The sequence below is a fragment of the Argiope bruennichi genome, chromosome X2 (genome assembly GCF_947563725.1).
Source record: "Argiope bruennichi chromosome X2, qqArgBrue1.1, whole genome shotgun sequence".
Lineage (NCBI taxonomy): Eukaryota > Metazoa > Arthropoda > Arachnida > Araneae > Araneidae > Argiope > Argiope bruennichi.
The window spans coordinates 57,855,852-57,879,144 of NC_079163.1; the positions used below are offsets into that span (position 1 = coordinate 57,855,852).

Sequence of the window (23,293 nt, forward strand, 5' to 3'; positions counted from 1 at the left end):
GTTCTTATTCCTGTTATCTAGATCACTTACCCTTCAGCCATTCACAGTTATATTTTTTATGAGATAGCACATGCTAAACTATCATTTGTAGCGATGTAATACCGTATTCTTACGATATTAATACTTCAAATATTACATGCATATTTCTAACTTACATATGTCACAACAAATAAACCAACTATAACTAACAGTAGCAAGTTTTCAATAAAATTAAATAAATCAGAATTTTTATATCCTGTTTACTAAAACATTCTAATAAGTGCTTTGAAAAGTTGATTTCAGTTCTTTATTTTAGAAGAATCTAGGATCTTTGAAAGCTTAAGAAAGATTGATTACTTCCGGCTTCAGGTCTATAATGGAACAGTATTTTCAGGTTTACAAATTCTGCTAGTAACAACCGATTATAAATGGCATTGAAAAATAATTACTAAAAAATTACTATTTCAAGGATTATTTTATCAAAACATTGAGTCGTGTTTTATTTTTTTAATTCGCAGTAGAAAAAAAAAATGGAAATTATTATTCAAAAATATTTTTGATAATAATAAAATAAAAATAACACATACTGAAAAGAATATTTGTATTAATTTCATATATTTCAAGTACTCTCAGTCTTATTTCAAAACGAAAATTTTACCGTTTCTGTTTTTGGATTAAAAAAAATAGAAAATGTATTTAAAATATGCAATTAATACAAACACTCTTTTCAATATCTTATTTTTACTTTATTTTTAGCAAAAAAAATTTTAGATTAGAATTTCCATTTCTTTCTCTAATACGAATAAACGGAAAAAAAGAGCAGAAATTCAATGTTCTTTTTAATCCCTTAATCTAATTTTAAAATTATTAATCTTTTGTCTCTAAGAAATGGATATTTAATTTATTGAAAAATATGCATTTATTCCTTGAAATCCATACGCAGAAAAGGATTTTCAGATTATCCTTATCAGAGTTATACCAAATGTAAGGAATTAACAAAACATTTCAACAATTCATTAAAAAACTCTTCTGTTATCATTTCCCTGTCTTTATTTGCATGTCCCATATGACATTCTTTCAATCTGATTGTTTCGAAAAACCAATCAATGTGTTTCTTTCCTAATTCAAATAAACCTAAGCAACCAGCTTTTTGTTTGTTGATAATTTCCATCACTGAGCTGCGAAGAAAGGACAAAGAACATTGTTACTTTAAAGCTTGACACCATTTAACATCATCTTTAAACAAATGGTAAAATCCAACACTGCTTTGTTTTGGCAAGACGAGCAGCAACGGCCTTATTCGAGTTCTCTATAGGGTAAACATGTTATTTTAATTTTATTATTACTTTTATAATACTTTGTGCATGAAACTTCTCTATTAGGCAAGAATTTTCCTTATTAGCTAAAAGACAAGAACTCTATTTTGGTAATAAGATTATTGGCTTTGAAATAAAATTTATATGTTCTCAAAATGCATATGCGTTTACACAGGATTTCTTTCTACATTTTCTTCATAATTGCAAGTTTTATAGATGAAAAATATTATATTTAATATATTGCTTGAATCGCCCTATTTTTATAGCCACTTTATTTGATTTATCATATATATATATATATATATATTACTTTTTTGCTTTTAAAGAATAGAAAACTTTGAGATTTTCATAAAATCTCCACACTTTTTACACTTCGAGTAAATATATGTATGTTTTCGACAAATTAGCAGGAAATAAGTGTCATTAAATCACTCATCTTTGCACTTTTACTTTATTAAAAGGCATCTTTTAAATTGTTTACTTCGATCATGTCAAAGAGCCAGCATGTTTATGCTCGAGAGGGAGATTTTGACGTAATATAGATGAGATTTGACGTATACAGCTCTACATCAAACAGGTAAAATGACAAAAATCAAAATTCTAAAAAGCGAAGTCCACACAGCTTAAAAGCTGAAGTGCTTTTTTAAATTTGAATTGGGCCTGGTGGTAAGGTTTCGGTTTCGGAACCGGAGGGTTTCAGGCTCGAGACCCGGTTCCACCGAAGAATCGTCGTGTAGTGGGTCTGGTGTACGCTAAATCCGTTGGGGCCAAACGTCCTTTCGCTGGCGTGGTGTGGAAATTTGGAGACGGGGTGCCAGCTCAAGTATCGCCCTCATCATCTGACCGCGATACAAAAATATGAGGTACGTCCCAAAATAGCCCTAGTGTTGCTTTAAAAATGGAACGTTAATATAACTAAAACTAAAATAACAAAATTAAATTTGAATTTGTTAGAAAATAATTCATTTCAAGTTTAAGGATAAATTGAATTTACTACAATTAATAACTTATACGATAGAGGGGTCTTTTGGTGTCTGCGATGATGGAAAGGCTGACTAAATATATGTAACTTCTTGAAATTCGAATACTGATCATGGTTTGAAATAAATATCCAAGCTCAAAAGTACATCAAAATGAATGAAAATTGAATTAACTATAAAATCATAAAATGTAAGGAAATATATTGTTTATTTCTAAGAATAAACACATGAGCTCCCATTATCCTAAGACTTCTGAGGGTGAAGTTTTCATATCCCCAATTGCCAAAATATAGGCTCGATAGAAAAAAAGATTATATAATTGAATGGAACAAGTATAATGAAGGTGAATTCAGAATTGAACTTCAAAGTTTAGTTGTGAATTCTGACTTATCAGTTAGTCTGAAAACTTATCGTAATTCTCCTGTTGAATAGGAAGAAGTTATTGCAAGCAATGGTCCCTACTCATATCCAGTAAATTTTAGCATTTAAACGTGATGAAGGTAAAAAGATTCAAGATAGATTTCAGAATAATAGACGCTCTATACGAATCAGATTCTAAACTATTACCTATAATGGAAAATACTAATAAGATAAATTTTCAAAAGCATTTTTTTCCTTTTTTAATTTGGTTTCATTATATTGGCAAGTATCTATTCACCCAAGGAGCTCTATATTATATATTTAGAATTATATCGGTCTGTGCTGAGTTAACCCGTTAGGTACATTGAACGTATCAGAACGTAATGCATTTTTTGAATTTGGGTTTTAATTTTATTTTGTAATATTAAATACTCCAAGTTATATCAATATCATGAATAATATGAAATAAATGAATTTTTGAATAGAATCTGCTGCTTTTAAGTGTCTAAAATTTTTTTCTCCAATTGTAAAAAAAGAAAAATATGTACCCAAAGGGTTAAAAGGAGGAAAATTGTAGATTTTTATCAAATATTAGAGGAAAACCGTCAACAGAAAGTATGTCCTCTGATTCGATAACTCAAGAATCCAATAAGCTAGACAGATAAAATAATGCATAAGGCTATATCAAAGTTGTCACATTTTGAACTAAATCTATCGAGAAGTTCGCAATCTGCTTAATTATGATTTTTCCTAAAAAGAAATTTTTCTAAACAAAAAAATTGCTATACCAGCAAATTATTTAAATAAATTTTTCTGATAGTAGGAGGAAGAGGATAATTTTAAGTTCTTAACCCGACAAATTTTATACTCATTTCTCTTCAAAGCATTCAGTTTATGAATATATTATTTTAAACCCGAGTATGTACTATTTTAGATCTTGAAACAATGTTTTTTTTTTTTTATTTTCAGAGATACTGAGAGTTATTCAATGCGATGCTCGATGCAAAATGGCGTCTAGTAACATGCTTACTTGTTGTCATACTCTGCATTCTCCATCCTTGCGACACTTTTTTTGGAATATCCATTAAAAGAGGTGGGTGATTGTGTAATTTTTTTTTTAATTCAAACTGAAGGCCTTTAGTAAGCCAGTAAACAAATCATATTTAGATTTATTTCTTAATAAAAAGCATTTTCATTGATGGAATAAGCCTGTATTTACTACTTTGTAGATGAAAGTTCACCGTTCTCTTTTTCACCAAATATAGTTGGAGTTTTGCTTTGTCAAAATGTTTAATTTGACTTTCGTATTTAAAGTTATGAAAATTTAGTTAACTTATCTGGCTCTGGTATCATCTACCACATTTCTGTCTCCTTCCTTGTTTTGTCCGTTGTAAACGAATCAAACATTCAAATCATGGTAGTGATAATCACATACTAGATATCAAACTTTATAGAGCTGTCACGATTGGGAGAAACTTTTTCCTTGTTTATCTACCTATCATTTATTATCTATACAATATACTATGCAACACGTATGCCCTATACTAAAAATATAATTCGATTTGTTTGATTTTAAAGTACAGTACCATTCCGAGTATCCGGCTTAATGTGGCTGAAGGGTAGGCTTGATAACAAAAAAGCCGGAGAGGCCAAATTTCTATGAACTCATTTCTTTGCCCACCAATACCAGAAGACAACGTTTTTATACCAAAACACGCTCTTATAACACGTATTTTCTCAATTCTTATTAAGCACTAAGTAAAACGCCACTTTTCAATTTCTGTCCGATTTTTTTTTACCAGTCCCCCACTATATTTTTCCCAATTCCTAACTCTGAAGTTATATTTTTTGCTGTTATACCAGAGTCTAGTAGCTGTAAAGAGCATAATTTCTCCACCATAAGTCACAACAACTTTTAGTTCCTACATCTGATAGTTCATTTCACTATCAGATACTTTTCTCTCAGCTAATGGAAATGTTGCGTTACAAATTGTTGTAGTTCATGTCCATATACTATACACTGATTATAGAAGAAATTCAGGAGTTACGGAATACTCTCAGATTTCATCTGGCATACATTGTATGAGCTTCTGAACAACTATTTATACTACAGAATATTCTCTGCGATTCATAAACATTTAAATAACATTTTTCAACCAGAGAGACAGCTAACCTTGAGCAGACTTTAAGAACGTATAATTTTACATAGCGGCAGGTAACATTCCTATATATATGCAAATCCACCAATTTTTATCTAAAACCAATTGCACATCCGACGCAGCAAATCAAAACCTTGACTGTCATCCAGCGTTCTTAACCTTCCGTCGGGCGCAATTCATCTAAGAGATTAATGAACTCAATTAATGCAATTTTTGAATGTATGTTAAAAAAATATATTAAACAGAACTTTTCACTTACATTTGAGTATATTTAGTATGAGTATTTGAGTATATATGAGTACTCAATTAATGTGACTTCATCTCCCAGATTAGTTGCGCCCAATAGAAGGTTAAGGCACAGTTTAGTTGCATCTTCCCGTTCCCTATGAACTCAAGAATAAATAGTGTTGCATGACAAACCATAATTATTATATAACTTTCTAAAAACTACTAAAACTATTTTAAAATTCCACTAAATACATAGCCAACTGGGCACATGAAACTAGTCGCGGTTTTCTTTCAATTTTGAAGATTTTCGACAAGTGTTTAGAGATCTAAAGGGTTTTCTTCACTGGGACATAGTTTATAACGATGTTTCAGTTTTATCTTGAATTTCTATAAATCTGTTGCACACGAAAGACTTCCATTTGTCTGGGTTTCCTTTTATCCAGTGAAGAGTAATGGTGGTATCGGTTTAATGAAACACTTATAAAATACTACAATTAGATACTTGCAAGACATGTTTAGCGTCTATGATCACTTAGTGCGAAATTCTAGGTTTATGCATTACGAATAACTTTTGAATTTTATTTTTCTCAATAAATCTTGCGTATATAACTGTTCTATAAGTTTTAACACTCCGAACGTTAAAACAATGCAACTGGAAATTTGAAATATCATTGAAACTACTCACTTCTCAAAATAATGTATGGATTTCAAATTCTCTTAGTGAGAAAATCCTCAATGAATATATCTAAATCTGCTTTAAAAGTCTAAAGATAATGGACTTTCCCATTCTGACTCAGCTCTCCAACCAAAAAATATGGCTAAAAAATAAATCAGCATGAGGGTCAAACGGACAGCACGATACAGTTCCGCATTTAAACTTCTATAATTCCCTTTTGGTTATAAATATAAAAGCCGGAATTTGCACAAAAATAAAATGTAATATGCATATATTAATAACATTTTTAATTGCATTAAAAAGGTTGTGTGATGAAAACTAATTTTTGTAAGTTACTTTTCTTAGTAATGAAATCAAATATTTTTATTCTGCACATTTAGCATTTCTTTCAAATATCAACAACCTTAACGCATTCACGGACAGTTTTAAAATGCGAGTAGAACGAGCAGTATCGTATTTTAATCTTCTAGTTGAATGCGACGTTTCTTTCAAAGTAGAGCAATAATTGTCCTAGTAGGTTTGACAACTAAAAAATATGTTTTTGTATTTTTTTTATTGACGGGTATAATCATCATTCGTATTTATGTACATGATAAATATTTGACTTCTATAACCCTACTGCCTGTAAATGTGTTAACTGAGCAATTGAAGGAATACCCTTATTTAAACAAACTTCCGAATTTTGTCACTTGTTGCCAGTTCAGACCGAAGCCGTCAAAGACAACACAAGATCAAAACTGAAAGTTCGTTATTTTTATCAGTTAATAGTATGCTATTTCTCTGACTAGGATTTCATGCTGCAATCTGGGATTTCCGATTAGTGTTCAAATATTTGATTTTGGTTGGCAATCTTTGGTTTCTAAAGACCTTTTAAAATAATGCGCACTATTTCTTTTTTATTATGGTTTTAGTAAGCTGAAAGTGTACATTTTCAGTTAATTAACTTTTAAATTTAAATTTTTAGAAACCACTGAAGGAAGAATATGCGGTAACTACCCTTGTTATTAAGAATCCTACTTAATTTATTTCTGCTTTTTCCCATTATATTTAGCTTAACGGTAAATTAATAAATAGCTTGATCATATTATCCTCTGAAAGAAATGCAACAGCAGTGTCCGTTTACATTTTCTTTAGAACTATCAAACAAATAACTATTAGACTTTCCCCTGCAAATATCGTATCAAATTTTCGGTTAACTTTGGAATGGTACATTTAGAAAATTGCAAACAAATTATTCATTTTGCTTTCTTTATTTCCTCAATAGGATTTAGGCTATCCGCTTCGAGCTATTACACTTACGTGGCGAGTTTTACTCGTAGAATACGCAAATAATGTTATGTCTCCTTTTCTCTCGAGTTTCAAGCATTTAATGCTAACGCAGCACCTTTTGCTTTAGGTTTAACAGAAAGTTGAAAAGAGTTATGTCTATCGTCTTTTTCGAAAAAAAATCTTTCTACGCCAAATATTGATATTGATCTTGACAGCTTGATTTGCTCTTTTGCTTCACCCTGATAAAGAACGAAGAATTTTCTTCCTATTTTCGACCTCATCTTTTGAAATTTTAAAACAATTCCAATCATTTTTATTTATTATAATCCGTAATTATTGGGCATTAATTTTAATATAAATGGAAATAAGAAAAATCCGCTATTACTAAAAGAAAGGACGTACGTAGAAAGAATCACTTAGCTGATGCAGTTTCCTTATTAGAAAACATGATTTTTTAGAACGCGTGGTTAATTGTTTATTAACATGCATATTAAAAATTATATACTTTTGTTCATATCTTTTCAAAGCTTTATAACAGCACAATAATTATTTTCAAAAATATCTTACTCTTATATAGAATTTAACACTACACCTTTCAAGAATAATAATCAGAGGTGGCTAAATTTACTCGTTTTAATTAAATTTATATTTTCACTAACTGAATCCTCGACTTTAACTCAAAATTTCTATAGATTTTCATTATCTTCCATCGAATGGCTCGACTTTAAAATTCGACAACCAAATACTCTTTTCATTACTCTCTTTATTCATCGTTATATTCATTAGTCACAACATTCGATACAACTATCACGATAATCTGTTTCTTTCGTTTTAAATAAAATTTAAATACAACAATCGGTATCAATCAGAAATTTATCTGCGATTTAGATGCAATTTTTTTTTACTCGTATTTCTTGTCTGGAAATTACTTCCATTTCAAGTTGATCTATATCATCAATGCAATTCTTGATCTCTAAATCTGACTCGTGTTTGTTCCAATTTCTCAAATAATTGCTCTAGAAACTCATTTAATGCAGATTTGCCATGCGCATCTAATACTAACTGCTAGTTAATTATACACAACATTCTTATTAACCCTTTGCACTCAGATGTTCCCTCTCGGTCATCATTCAAGACGGTGTATCATTTTTGACGTTTATTTATTGAGTGATTTTTATTGATAAGAAGGCCTACAGAAATTGAAAAATTCATTTTCGGAAAAATGCATCTTATTTATATATATTTACCTTTCGAAGCAATAAACAAATCGTTGTATTAGGTAAATAATTAGGCTTCGAATTACTTTTCCGAGTGCAAAGGGTTAATAATCTACAGAGAAAGTTTTCGAACCTGTGCATGAACCGCCTGATATTTATATCTTAGCAAAATGCGCATACAAGCAAAAGCAAAATAATCTTAATATTTATAGGTGAAATGAAATTATAATACACTAATTAAACACATGAAAGCGAATATTGTTACATTCTGTTTTTTATTTCAAACAATTTCTATACAAAACATCCTTATTTATCAAATTAAATTCTGGCAGGTAATCCAGGTTTCAGATTATGTTACAATTTCTAAACATTTTGCAATCAAAAAGGCAACTTACCTAAGAATTCTTATTTTTACATATGAAGAGATGACAAAGAAAACAGAAAAATAACTACGGCTAAACAAATCAACCTACTTTTATCAAAAACTGACGTTGTACCTCAGCATCAAAATATTGACTCAGTTTCATCTCTCAAGCGCAATAGTCCCTTTGGGGTCACGTGATGTTCCTGAGGTAGGCGTGGCCTTCAATGACGCGCAATATGTGGCCTCGTGTGAACGCTGCTTCATTCTCAATCACAGCTTCGTAGCTACATTGCGCAATGGTACCAGAAGAAGTAGCATAGTTCATTTTGAATCCATAATTGCAATTCTGAATTCGCTGTTCTCATTTAAGTAACGATCGGCAAATTCGTTTAAAGGGAAGACTGATTAGAGAACGGAAAGGTTCGAAAAGCAAAGTATGATTAATAAAAAGAAAAATGTGGGAGTATAAAGAGCTTTGAATAAGTCACAATCTATTGAATTTCCCAAACCATATGCTTCTTCAACTTTTGTACATAAATTCAAGCGAGAGCAATGACATTGCTACAAAAGAACAAAAACTTAGTGACATTTTCGTTGAATACATTTATGATAATTTGCGATGTTGCAAAAGAGTAGAATTGAATAAAATTATGTGAGATGCGGATTCATATGAAGCGTGCAAGATGCAAATACCTCATCAATATTTGTGACTTTTGCATTAATTTGAAAATTAGTTTACATATTCCTTATACCCTAATTTATTATTTTTACAATTATACTTTTTAATATGTGTTAAGTATTATATTCCTGTAAAAAATATTAGAACTGAATTTCCTTTAAGACCACAACGAAGCATTTTATTTCAGGACATTGTACTCCGAATTTCTCCACAAAACAGGTTAATATTCAATATTTTCCTCCTCTGTTGTTTCGACTTTCTTTGCTTCAGTAATTTTAACGTTTTGCTTATGTTAATATTCTTTGGTGAGTATAAACATAAGCAAAGCGTTTATTCATATTCTTTGTTTTTGTTTCTTCACGATTTTGATAGATAGTAAAAACATAATTTGTATTTTACTGTTTTTTTTAATGGATTTGCATTTAATTCCATTTTGGAATTTTTTTCAGAATATGACACTTTTTTTTTTGTCTGTGCCTGATAATTTATCAACAGGGCGTTTTTACAGAATGACAATTCGTGAATAAGATATCAGGTGATACCCAAATGACAGCAATATTCCTTTTTATACAAAAAGGAATTAAATTAATTACCATCTTGATTGATTCCATGAATATAATACCATGATTTTTAAATTATCAAATATTTATTTTATTAATATAGAAAGAAATAGGGACACATGAGGATAAATATTAAAGTAATTTCAACTACTTTCAGAAGATGATTCAAACACATGCTATTATGATGGCGGACGACACCAGTGTACATTTTTTCTCTTTTGCGGTTTGATTGGAGGTTCGTCCGTTGGTTCTTGCCCTGGAAGTCTTCTGTCTACTTGCTGTGTTACCCAAAGTAACCATGTAAGACGATCTCCGACGAAAGTTCAGTCTAATAGCTTGAAAACTTACGCACACTTACCAGACTCCTTAGACCAGAGGGTACTTAGCAAAGATAAAGGTCAGTATTCATCACATAATTTAATACACAGTACAGTTATTAAGTTGTATATTGATATATCAGCATATTGATTTAAATATGAATATATTATTTAACTCTTTACTTGACGATCTAAATTAACATGATGATCTCTGTACCTGCATCCTTTGTCCGGCATATGCTTTTTAATAATGCAATGAAACCGAGGTTTCGATCGACATATTAATAACGGCATCTTACTTTTGGTAAATTATCTTTTTAATTGCATATGAATTCCAGAAAGCTCATGCTTTGAAATTTGCAGGGTAATTCGATGAAAGATAAATTTGTGAGAAAATTTCTTCATACAGACTCAGAAACAAAAACGTAAATTCGTTTGGTAATAATAAACTTCACAAGTTAAGCAATTTTGAAAGAGAAAATATTGATTAATTAGAATCCTAGAATTAATTATATAGCTTATTCAAATTATTTTTCGATTTTGTGGGAAATCTTCAAAATGTATTATGTGAAAGGGAAATTTGAGACCAATTTTTTTTAATATTGTAGTAAAAAAAATCTCGAATCGAACACTCAAAATGCGTCAAAATAAAGTGCAGTTCGAATATTTGCTATTATAGGATCGGCATTATGCGGCAAATTCAGTTTAAACCCATCAATATAAATGTAGTGGCCACTGAACCTCCGTCAGGCTTTATAATAATTACATAAAATAACTTTTTACTGACCAATTTTTAAATTACAGCTAAGAAGTGATAATAGAATATTAATGTTTGTATTTAATTACAAAAAGATTTTCTCCGATAGAAAATAGCGATTGAAAAATTTGCAAGCTAAGAACTGGCATGAAAGCTTCTTGTAAGGATAGACAAAGAGGTATATACTAATTTCGATTACAAAGTTATCATTTGAAATGAATCCTTCTTACAGGGCAAATTTATAAATGAAAAAATTTCAGTTTGTGAAACGCTCTCAAAAGAAAACGTACTGAAAACTGGAGAAGAAAGGGCTTGTTTTTAATGAAACTTCACTTTGCAACTTCACTTTAATTATTAATGAATAAAATTTATCTCATCTAGAACAAATATATTACTCTTAATTTTACTCATTTAGCCTCATATGGGGTATCTTCATCTATTAGGTGGTTGCATGTATTTTAATCAGCGACATCTATTGGTAAATATGCGAAGTATCTATATAAACGACAATGGTTTTGGGTTTTACCAATTTACTATTACTTTATTGTTATGATTTTGAAAGTTTTCCATTTAGTATTATCGAGTTACTCAGTATATAAAGTCCGCAATCATGCAACGTTCGAAATTGCATTTTCGACATTCAATGCTTTTTTTGTTTGATTTGAAGAAATCTACTGCCGAAGCCCATCAGACACTTTTAGAAACAAACCTCTGATGATGATGCTCCGTCATATCCCTATTGTCGGTTTTGGTTTCAACGATTTAAGATTTCGCCGATAAGGTGATTTCCATGTCAATGACAAAAAACGGCCTGGTGGATCAAAAAAATTCGAAGACAATGAATTGCAAGACTTATTGGACGAAAATGGGAAAAAGTTGTAGAAAATGAAGAAAATATTTTGACTGATATATATTGTACCAATTTTTCTCAATAAATGCCTTCTTACAGTGAAAAAATGATCAAAATACATGCAAGTACCTAATTTTTTCTAGTTTAAAAGGAAGACTGAATGGGCAGAATTGGTGAAATTATGAACAGTTAATTGTCAAAGCTTTGTAGGTGATTTAAACGTTCGATAATTGTAGCGGCTAAAGTTTTTGAAATTAATTTCGTGATAATATCATATAGGCAAGAAAATTATCTGAATCTCAAACGCACTGAAAAAATTCCATAGAAAGTTTCATGCGAAAATTTCAAAACTAGCCAGATATAAATTTAGATTACTTTATCAAAATTCGAAACCCAAAAAACAGATAATATTTTCATACGTCCATTAAGAAGCATGTTTATTTAAACAAAGCTTATAATTAAAATATCTGTTGAAAGGATTATTGAAATATTTTGAAGATGATTAGAACTCTTCAAAATATTTGATCCTTAGGTATAACTTGAACCACTCAAATTAATCATCCTACAATAAAATGGATAAACATTTTACTATTTAGTTTAAATTTCAGCAGTCTAGGGAATTCTCTGCTCTCGTCCAGCAACTCAGAACTATTGATCTTAAATATTTTTTATCTTAATTTTTCGTTGTCTCTCACATCTTTTTTTTTTATTAAATGAAAGCTGTATGTGGTCAAAGAGTCTACAAACCTACAAGCCGAATTGTTGGAGGGAATGCTGCTGAGTTTGGAGAATTTCCATGGCAGGTAAAAAAAGTTTTTAGTTTCATTCAAATATATCTGAGATTATCTCAATTATTATAATTAAAATCTCAATGTATTGAGATTTTTCTCAAAAATCAATAGGAATTTTAAGACAAGAAATTTATTGAATAATTTCCGGTTTATGTTCAAATCAAAACAAAATATTAGAAAGCTATTTTGTCTTGTTAGTGTTTTTATTATTATTTGCTTCATTGACAAATTAAATATTCATGTGAATTACTGTTCAGCAATTTCTATATATTCAATTTTATTTAGGCTCACATAAAAATTACTCAGCAGCAATGCGGTGGAGTTCTGCTGAACCATAATTATGTTGTAACAGCTGCTCATTGCGTTTACAGGTAAAACATGTGTTTATTATACCATTCCAAATTTTTATAGATTTATATATTTCAAGTGCATTAATTTGATTGAAGCGCATTTTACAAGAAAATAAAAAATTCTAGATTTCTTACAGTTTACATTATTAAGAATCCCGTTTCAATATTACTTGCTGTTCTCTAGTTGTCTAACCCCCTGTTTCAGTATTCCAACCGACCACTTTTCGACGATTCTATCTCACTAAGGCGTGAGACGCGGAAGGATGAGCGCATTTCCGGAATTCGTCATTCTTTGGCCTTGATTTCCTCCCTATTAGATACTTTTTCGTTCAAATTTTTTTTCACGTGTATGCGAGTATCGAGTCGTTTCTGAACGTATTATTTTATTTTAATTCAGTCGGCGAGTAATCCGAGTTTACTTTATTGTTAAATGTAAACATCTCCTGCTTTCATTCCTCTCATCCTTATTTAACCGAATGATGAATTAAACCTTATGACGAATTAAACCCATTCTAACGCATGCGCAAAAGCGCGGAGAGTTTAGAATCCGTTGGCAAGCAATAGACGATTTTACTCCTATATTTTACTAATCACACAAGATGACTTAATTTATTGATAATGAAACAATACAAGAACAAGTCACCCATTTGATAGTTGGAAAGGGAAAATCCTATTTTTAATTGCGTGTAATAGAGAAAAGCACTTTCTAATTGCTCGGTCATTTTATCTGTTTTAAAATAATTTTTCGGTAACAACTTTCATTGATAGAAATTTATAGTCTTGAAATTATTTCTAATGATGACTTTCTAGTATTATTCTATACATCTGCTAATCTTTTTGCAGAGCTTTGCTTCATGATATCGTTGTGGTATTGGGCGCGTATGATATCCATGATCAACGTTACCAACTGTTGCCTGCTCAGAAGTTCCGCGTCGTCGAGAAATTGCTTCATCCGAATTTCCGCTTTTCGCCTTCACATCCTGACCGTTTCGATGTAGCTTTGATAAGACTAGATCGTCCAGTTAGATATCAAGAAAATGTTCTGCCCATTTGCTTACCTCCATATGGCTGGAATTTCCAAGGTTGGAGAGCAATTATCACCGGATGGGGGAAAACAGATCCTGCTCTCAGTATGTATAGCACTTTTGTAACGTATCAAAAGGTTCTGGACCTAGCACGCACAGTTTTAACAAATAAGTGCTCAGGACTATAAGAGAAACTAGGAAGACTTGATATTATTAGGTGCTTGAATGAATTTTAATCAGCGACATCTATTGGTAAACATGCGAAGTATCTATATAAACGATAATAGTTTTGGGTTTTACCAATTTACTATTGACAATTTGAGTTTTCTATGTAAACTCAAAATTAAAACACCTTAGAATTCTGAAAATTCACACCATTATATACCAAATTATATCTTGTATCTCTCTAAAAACTCAATACTGCAGTACACTCTCGAGTATCCGGTTCGCGACTATCTGGTAATCTATCTAATAAATTCTAAAAATGTGCAGTTTATAAACATATATAAACTACCAGTACATAGCCTTCTATTTTAAATTGACACGTTATCGGTAACTGCTTCTGTGATTCACCGGGTAGCAGCTGCGTTCATATTCATCTTGGCTTAATATAAATTGAGAATTTATTACCCAATATGAAGTGAAAAAATAATTATTATAATAGTGCGTTTTCGTATTAAAACTCACTGTTATTATACCACTTATCTTCTGGTTTTGGTGGGCAAAGAAATAAGTTCGTAGAACTCCGGCCTATCCTACTTTGTTATCCGGCCTGCTGTTCCGCCACATTAGGTCGGATACTCGGGAGTGTACTGTATTCTAATTTCACATACCTTCAAGAGTAAAATTTAAATACAAATAAGAATTTTAAAAAAGATAATTTATTTCGGAACCAACCCTTCCAAATATATTCATCTACATAGCATTATAATGGCTTTCCTGATCGGAATGGAAATCCCTTCCAGTATACCATATGACCCAACAGCAGATAGAGATGATGCCAAGTAATTACCTACTATTTTCCCTTTTGAGAAAATCGATTAGAGTCAAGTCTCCATGGCTTGCATGCCTTGCACTGATACAGATCTTCAGCACTGATAAGGCAGTACTTCATCATTGTGTTAACGTTAAAAAAATTTATATAGAGTTTTTGTGATTATATGCGCGTTATATTCTGCGATCATCAAGCGGTGTCTTCTGAAATGATAATGAATGGAACATTTTCTAAAATTTATATGAGAATACAGCCTTATCATAGTTGGTGATAGAATCTAACATTCCTATGTATTACAGGATTTCTCTTTTATACTAATAAAAATAAATATAAACTTATTAATTTAGGCTGTAAAACCCCCCAGAAATATATGATAAAGAAAAATGATGGTAAGGAAAAATCCATTTATGACCTCGTAAAGTCACTAGAATATATTTTTTCAAAATGAGATAATAATGCCTGAGGTTCTTAAATTAATAGGTCGTGACATCAGATGAGATCAGTCAGAAAAATATTGTGATCATTAAAAAAAAAAAAACATTACAAGGCCCAAAACCTCCAAATTCTTAGACAGAAATAATTGATAATATCATTTTAATTTTAAATATTTATTAAAATTCGTCAAATAATTTATTTTAGTTTAATTTTCTTTTAATTAGTTTTTATATTCATGTTTATTTTTCAGCATTGGGAAAGTTGAGATTTTTACAACAAGAAAAGGTCAAAAGTGAAAGTAATATAAGGAATCCGCAAATAAACAAATAAGAAAACAGACTTGCTTTGAAAATTATTTAATACTTAAAGATAAAATGTGCGTTTAAAGATGAAGGGCATGAAATCTTCGATTAATACACTCGTAAATTTAATATGAACAGTTTTTAAAAACACATTCCTATTGGTGTATTTAAATTAAAAATGTCTTTTTATTCTTTAGTCTTTAATTTGTAATTCCTTATTGTAACAACCAATATTAATTTAAATTATTTATTATTAACATTTAATCCATATTTATTATTAAGATTAATTTCCGCTGTAACAGTTCGATGAGGTGTAACGTTGATAACAGTCGTTCAATTTTGACATGCATTTTTGAAATATAGGTTAGAATGCAATTTATTGTACAGAGAAACATTGAAATATTTATGGATATATATTTGGGGTGCCTATATAATATGAAATATGAGAAACGATGATGAGTGCTGTGGAATTTCTTTATTTTGCCATACAGTTTGTCGACGTTTTGCTGATAACGGTTCGTACATCTGTATGAATGGACGGCGTCTGTATTACTTGTAATGGGGATATTATTCTTTGACTACAGAATCAGAAAGGTTGCTGTTTGTGGCAACTGTATCATTCAGTTCACTTCTGGCGTTACTTCAGAATCTTGAAATATTTTTTTCATCGAATTCACTACAAGGTGCTACCACTTTTATGGAATCGAAATTTAATTATATTCAGCTATTAGCTGATAATTAAGTTCTGAAAATATTGAAATAGCTTATTGTTATCCGCAATACAGATGCACAAATTTTCAGAAATTTAGCACTTGAAGAAGTTAATTTAAAAAATTCAATGACTAAATTCTATCTCTTCTAATAAGATATCCCATTGGTGGCACCTCAGATTTGGGAATGAGACGTTTCTGTTTAAGAAAGTACGCTTTCGCATCTTTGGTGGATATTTATGTTTATCTTCGGAACCCTGATGACGGTCTGTATGAAAGGGCAGTGCCTATGCTGCTCGTTATTGCGAGATGATGACAGAGCCAGAAATATTGCCATTTGTAACAACTATATCATTCAGTTCAGAGCGGGAAGAATTTCTTCTGGACTGTGATTAGAAACAAGAAAAATTAAATGGACTTTAAAATATTTTAGTAATAAATCTGTAATTGAAAAGTTATTTATTTCCAGTTATTTTTCATCTTTGAAATAAAACCGTCGACAAAACAAGGAACTTAAAACATATCTTCCACAGCATTCGTCATGTTTTCTCATATGTTATATCATACAGACATCCCAAATATATGTCTATGAATATTTCATTTCTTCTCTAAATGATAGCTTACTCTCTAACCTATATTTATAGAATGCATGCCAAAATTGAAGAATAATCAATGCTAGCGGCTGTCACTCGAAAAAGATGAACGCTGGTTTTTATTTTTTTATCAGCGTTACGCCTCATTAAACTGTTTTACCTGAAATTAATCTTCCTTTGTTTCGAAATATTTCAAAACTGAACTGTATTCTATTTGCCACCATTCTGTTCACGGTTGGTTAACTGTCATATCTTTTCAAATAAGACTGCTTGTACTTCTAAATTCCGTTTTTATGCACATCTATTTTACTTTGGTAAAGTGAGCAATGTATTGAAATCCCAATTAATTTTGTAAGCAATTATTATTAGAAATTTAAAGAATTAGCAAACTTAATACTAATTATGTTGTTGAGTGATGAATATTTTAATATATTTATATGTACATTTCTGCTCCTTATCAAATATTTTGTTAAATAATTTTAGTTATTTTATGTTATTGACATTTTTTTTCCCTTACAGTTTTGCGCATTGCCCATGCAACACAAAATCTCGAGTGTAACCAAAACAATTTTTAAGCAAACAAGCGGTAAATATTAACCGAATCAAAACACAAAGAAAGGAAAGGATAATTGTTGTACACAGGAAAAACAGATTTAAAGTTATTGAAAAAAAAATCTTGTAGAAGAATTATTTCAAATTTCTTAGTTGGTAGTAATTTTCGACAGTACTTTTCAATTACGGTAGTACTTTCAATATATTTTGAATATAACTCTAAAAAATCAACTAGGATTCTAGAATGAGTTACATAGAAATCTCATTAAAAAGAAAGAATCATTTTAAATTTTTTTGGAAATTATACTCAAATCAATTAGCATTTTATATTTTCTCAACCAAACACATTTTCACATCTGATTTTTTAATGCTTTCATATACTCTTTGTTCTAGATTAGAGTTCTTGCCTCTGTTTCTCTTTTCTTCTCACTTATTTTATGTTGTATAGGTAATACTATAAAAGAGAGTTACCTAATTTGACCTAGTATCAGAACTTCAATTTATTTAAATATTTGGGCAATAAAATGGTCAATTTATGTTGCAACAATGTAGATAGAATTTATGTAATCAACGTTTTTAGAGAAGGCACTACATAATTCCAGTTAGAGGACAAGGGGCTGAATTTATACACTATCTACCAATAAGTAATTGAACACCTGTGATAAAAGAAATAAACACAATTCATTCATATTCAATAATTGGTAGAACTTCCACCAAACGCAATTACAGTCTCTAGAGCATGTATGCCGCAAGTTTTTGGATGATGAACAATGGTATTTTCTTTCACTCAGCTTGGAGAAGAACAGTGGTATTTTCTTTCACTCAGCTTGGAGAAGAACAGTAGTATTTTCTTTCACTCAGCTTGGAGAAGACATATAAATTCATTCACTGATTTTAGACTGTTGTTGCACGCCTTAATTCGGCCATCCAATTCGCCCCAGAGGTTTTCTATAAGTCAAGTCTGGACTCTGGTCTGGCCAATTCAGTAGATACACCCCATTGTCATCACACCAATCCATGGTAGACCTCACAACAAGACAAATGGCATTGTCATCCTAGAAATAACAATGATCCAACCCGTAAAATTGCCACAGCGTAGGAAGCACATTATTGTTTAGAACAGTGGAGTAGGAGTCGTCGTTGAGCTTACCATGAATTAGGATTAAGGGTCTCAGTCCATACCACGAGAAACATTCCAAGACCATAATTTCACCTCTGCCAAACTTTACTATAGGCACAATGGATTCTGGAAAAAGGCGTTCTCCATGCATACGCCAAATAGAGACTCTTCTATCCGACTGGAAGCGATTGAACTTTGATTCATAACTCCAGAGAACTTGTTTTCACTCATCTACGGTCCAATTTCGACGTGCCTTGCACCACCTCAACTGAGTAAAGCGGTTGAATTTCGTAACCAAAGGCTTATGGGCGGCAGCACGACCATGGAAACCAAGCAAATTTGCTTCCTTGTGGATAGTATTTATCGAAACAACCGTCCCGGATATTTGTTGAAACTCCTGGAAAATGTAGGCCATCAGTTTGGTGCGTTTTTCCCAATTTCTTCGGACAGCACTTGTCGATCTCTATTTCGTACTTTCTTTGGTCTACTGGGTCGAAGCCCATTACGATAATCACCACTCACCTTTCACGTCTTAATCATAAAATCCACTGTCCATTTTAGAATGTTTAACTCACTAGATATGTCCCTTCAGGATCAGCCTTTTCTATGATATCTGACATTTAAGCCTTTCTCGACGTCAGACAGCTCTGGATTTCGGGACATCTTATATGTGACTAATGCCAATGCTGTTTCTTACACGATATTTAAGTACAGAAGACGTGACGTTGATCAGAACAGGAGATATCCTCATTTTCATCGGTGTTCAAACACTTATTGGTAGATAGTGTATATCGTCAATTAAATATTTAACAAAAGCTAATAGTCCTTACTTAATTTTAAATTAACAAAAATATTATTAAATCTTCAAGAATGAAACTTATTTATCTGAATTTCATTATAGTAGTTTTATTAAAATGACAACTGAAAGGTAAAGTTTGAATTTTCTTCTTGTTGTTCAAAAGTTGATCAAGTTTAAACCAAAATCTTTTGTTTAAACTGAATTGGCTAGAACAATGAGTTTGCTTTCTTGAAGCTGAGGAATATCTCAGAAGACAGATTATTAGTCGTCACAAATTGGAAGTGTTATAAGTTAAGGCAAAATAATAATAATAAATATAAGGACATCAAAGGTATAACATGTTAGTAAAGGTATAACATAAGAACAAAAATTATGGCTAAATGACTTCTTACCATATGTTCGGAAACAAAATAAGAGGAAAAAATGTATAAAATGTAATCATTAAGTTCATGAATTGTGTACTTTGAAATTTAGAATTTATATACTTTAATTACACTTAGAGCTATTGGTTGTCCAATTTCCTAAAACGATTGACAGAATTGTTTGAAGAGTGAATCGCAAGGACTGGAGAAGTGCGTTTGCCAGAATTGCCCAGACTACTCTTTTTTTCTAAAATATTTTTCTAATAACAATGTGTTTCTTAAAAAGTTAATAACATTGTTTAGAAGATAAATAAACTACAAGAAAATTGCGGTTTATTATTATAATTACTCTTCGGTCCTTCAGTATAAAAAATTAAAAAAGACTATATTCGACAACTGTCTTCAAATGTACAGAAACAACACGATTTAACTGAAACAATGTATGAAGGCTCAATGCAGAGACAAAGATGTTATTTAGATTAATCTTATAGAAGTATTCGCATGCCATTTTTATCATCGAAAAAGTTACTGCAAATGGCTTTCAAATAGAACTTTTATTTGCAAGTTTTTAGTCACTTTAAAATGAATCACCGGCAAAAAGACATAAATCGCAGAAAAAAATGGGCAAATATAAAGAAATTTCGAAAAAAGACAAAGATTCAAGTTCACCTTACAATAAAAAAAGCAACATTTTCTACTCATAGCTATTGTTTCTGCGAGTTAGTTTGGGTTGTACTTGACATCTTAAGGTCAGGTAAGTTGAAAGAACTGGAGATGAATCTGAAAATCACGATAAATATACTAAGCTGTTATAAACAATAGAAATCGCTCCAAAAAATTGCTTTGTTTACGGTTTTTTTAAAAATTTATTTTGTGTTGTACACGGAATGGCAACGAAATAACTTTTTAAGTAGATTAAATTAATTTCTAAATTTCACTATATTCAGCTGATAAAAAATGTTATATATTGTAAGAAAAGCGTTAGATTATTTGATTTGATGAACAATTAAAACAAAGGAAGATTATTTATTATTAAACTGACAGTTAAAGAAAAAAGATATAAAGATTAATCTTTTTAGTGAAATCTTTAAGATTTAGAATTATCACATATCGTAGGACAGATTGCGAATAATGAAGTCAGTTATACTTGCTGGACATACATTAAGTGCATCGTGCTAATTAATTGTTGAAATTCAGTAAGATCCTTACTGGAAAAAAACAGATGCTCTTTTGCAATACAAAGTAAAGCAGCAAACAGTTATATTTTAAATGACAAACAACTGCATTTACCATGCAGCTCTGATGTCACATGTGATCTATATGTTTTATTCCGATATATGTCATTTGTTATGATAATTCCATTTAATTTAAGTGTAAAAAATTGCATAATTTGCATCTTTTTCAATTTAAAGTAATTAGATTTTATGCGTAAAAATGTTAGCCTTGCGTTCTGCTGTTTAGTTAATAAATATGCTTAAATGTTTAGGTAACAGATATGGAACAAGATTGCTGCAAAAGGTGGAAGTGCCTATCATTTCGAATAAGGAGTGTGAAATGTGGCATCATTGGAAAGGAATCAATGTTCGCATATTTCCGGAGATGATGTGCGCTGGATATGAAGGAGGTCGGAAAGATGCTTGTGTGGTAAGGAATTATATTTCATGAATTAAACTATCATAGAACAATTTGTATTATCGTAGAAATTCAAAATGTGGTTAGCTTCACTTTATTGATTTCCTGAGTATCGTTATATACCTTTGAAATGACATTTAGAAATATCATACGATTCCCTGATTTATACAGAATAACATTAGTATTTTTCAGTTCAGATTCACCCTTGCATTTTAGATACCCCTTTTTTTCGAAATTAATTTTGTCTTGATACAAAATAATTGCCACTATCAGAACGTCTCTGTTCTTCTTTTACAATTATTATCTATATAATTCATCTTCATAAATACTTGTATCCAATGTCATTTATATTTTATTGCAATTTTTTGAAAAGTTCCACTCCTTATTATGCAAATAAATCAGAAATGAGTTATATATTTATAAGCATCTTCAGTTTCAATTCTAAAATTTTGATTTACACATTCCCAATCCAATAAATATCTTCATAATATCTTCAATTATATTCTAAATATAGAAATACTTTCATTTTTTAGAATGGAAGAAATTTAATATCTTGAAAAGTACCATATTTCAAGAGAAATGACAACCGTTTTTGTTCTTTTTTGTGCATATAAGTTATAAAATTCTGAAACATAAAAAGTAAATCATTTCGAAGTATAATTATTATGACATTTACTATCACTGCCAGATCGATAACTTCTGATAAGCTTCGAAATACCAAGTCAGCAATGTCACATCGGACTGCATATCTAATATCGAGTATTTTCTCTTTTGGATTTATGAAAAGTTTAATCACTTATTTAGAACTATTTTCTGTGATTAGACATTGAGTGAAGAGACACTGTTTACCGCGCAACTTTTCCAAAATGATCATGAGCCAGAGTTTCCTACAATATAAAAAAGTTTTATTTAAAAATCTGTTCAAACTAAAAACAATTTTGAAAATTATTTCAAGACTACAATAAAAAAATAAACTTTGTCATGGTTTTGTAACGACTAATTTCTCTATCAAAAATGTCTACACACAATCCCTATTACATTTAAACTGTCACTATACTTTACTTTTACTTACTACTTTTTAGTTTACTACTTTTTTTACAAAAAATATTTCGATGAAATATAGTTATTATAAAATTCACTATTAAATGATTACTAAGAATTTATGCCATTTTATTCAGATTTAATCCAATTTATTGCCATCATATTTTTAAAAAAATGCATCATGAAATTATAATATTCGAGGTGAGTTTAGAAGGCTAATTCAAAGGAAGAGCTGCATATTTTGGTGCTTAACCTGTTAACTGGGTATGACGAAAAATTTCAATGCAAAACGAAAGGAATATTTAATTACCCGGTTGACATGTTAAAGTTGATTTTATTTAGCTCCTGAAGGTTGATTTTATTTTGCCTTAAAGGTTGAGCATTGTTTGTTATATTTGGTAACGATTATTATTACCCGTAGGACTTAGAATTCACAACAGCATACAATAATCCTAAAAATCTAGACTTTTATTTGTCCACAAAATCTTCTAGAATAGTATTTTATATTTGAATCGTTTGTCGATTACATTCGTATATTGGTGTCTTCTTTTTATTTGTCTATACCTTGTTGTATACCTTCTAGAATTTAAAGCTTTCAATACCTCAAAAATTCGACTAATAATTTGTTTTAGAAAAATATAAATTTGATGCTGGTATCAAGTGATAATATTTGCGTGGTAAATCTAATTGAATTTAAAGAAATAAGTGCATCCTAATACATTTGTATTATTCGTTTTAAACAAAAAATTGGGAACTGTTTAAATTTTATCGATTTATTGACATTTCACAAATAGTTACCCTTCGCAACAAAAACCACCGACATTTTATAATTTGTATATAAAACTTTGTTCAAATGACAAATTGCGCTTTGAGCAT

The 23,293-nt window shown here is 30.5% G+C and overlaps 2 protein-coding genes across 7 annotated transcripts in view; one reads left to right on the forward strand and one right to left on the reverse strand.

Annotated features, from left to right (window-relative positions):
* LOC129960164 (uncharacterized) overlaps positions 1 to 23,293 on the reverse strand; it is a 155,795-nt gene that overhangs the window by 88,424 nt on the left and 44,078 nt on the right. For 2 of the 6 annotated variants that reach the window (XM_056073357.1, XM_056073356.1), the window contains exon 1: positions 8,580 to 8,686. The exons of 2 other annotated variants lie outside the window; for them this stretch is intronic. The gene's annotated coding sequence lies outside the window, so the exon portion shown is untranslated. Of the gene's footprint in view, positions 1 to 8,579; positions 8,687 to 23,293 lie in introns of those variants that run through there. 2 more of the 6 variants (XM_056073361.1, XM_056073363.1) reach the window with 2 other exon arrangements.
* Positions 1 to 23,293, forward strand: part of LOC129960167 (serine proteinase stubble-like) — a 54,437-nt gene that overhangs the window by 27,151 nt on the left and 3,993 nt on the right. Inside the window, exons 2-7 of the mRNA XM_056073364.1 lie at positions 3,605 to 3,728; positions 9,945 to 10,184; positions 12,432 to 12,514; positions 12,788 to 12,873; positions 13,696 to 13,982; positions 21,231 to 21,388. Of these exons, the coding sequence (XP_055929339.1) occupies positions 3,629 to 3,728; positions 9,945 to 10,184; positions 12,432 to 12,514; positions 12,788 to 12,873; positions 13,696 to 13,982; positions 21,231 to 21,388 (954 nt within the window). The 5' untranslated portion in view covers positions 3,605 to 3,628. The remainder of the gene's footprint in view (positions 1 to 3,604; positions 3,729 to 9,944; positions 10,185 to 12,431; positions 12,515 to 12,787; positions 12,874 to 13,695; positions 13,983 to 21,230; positions 21,389 to 23,293) is intronic.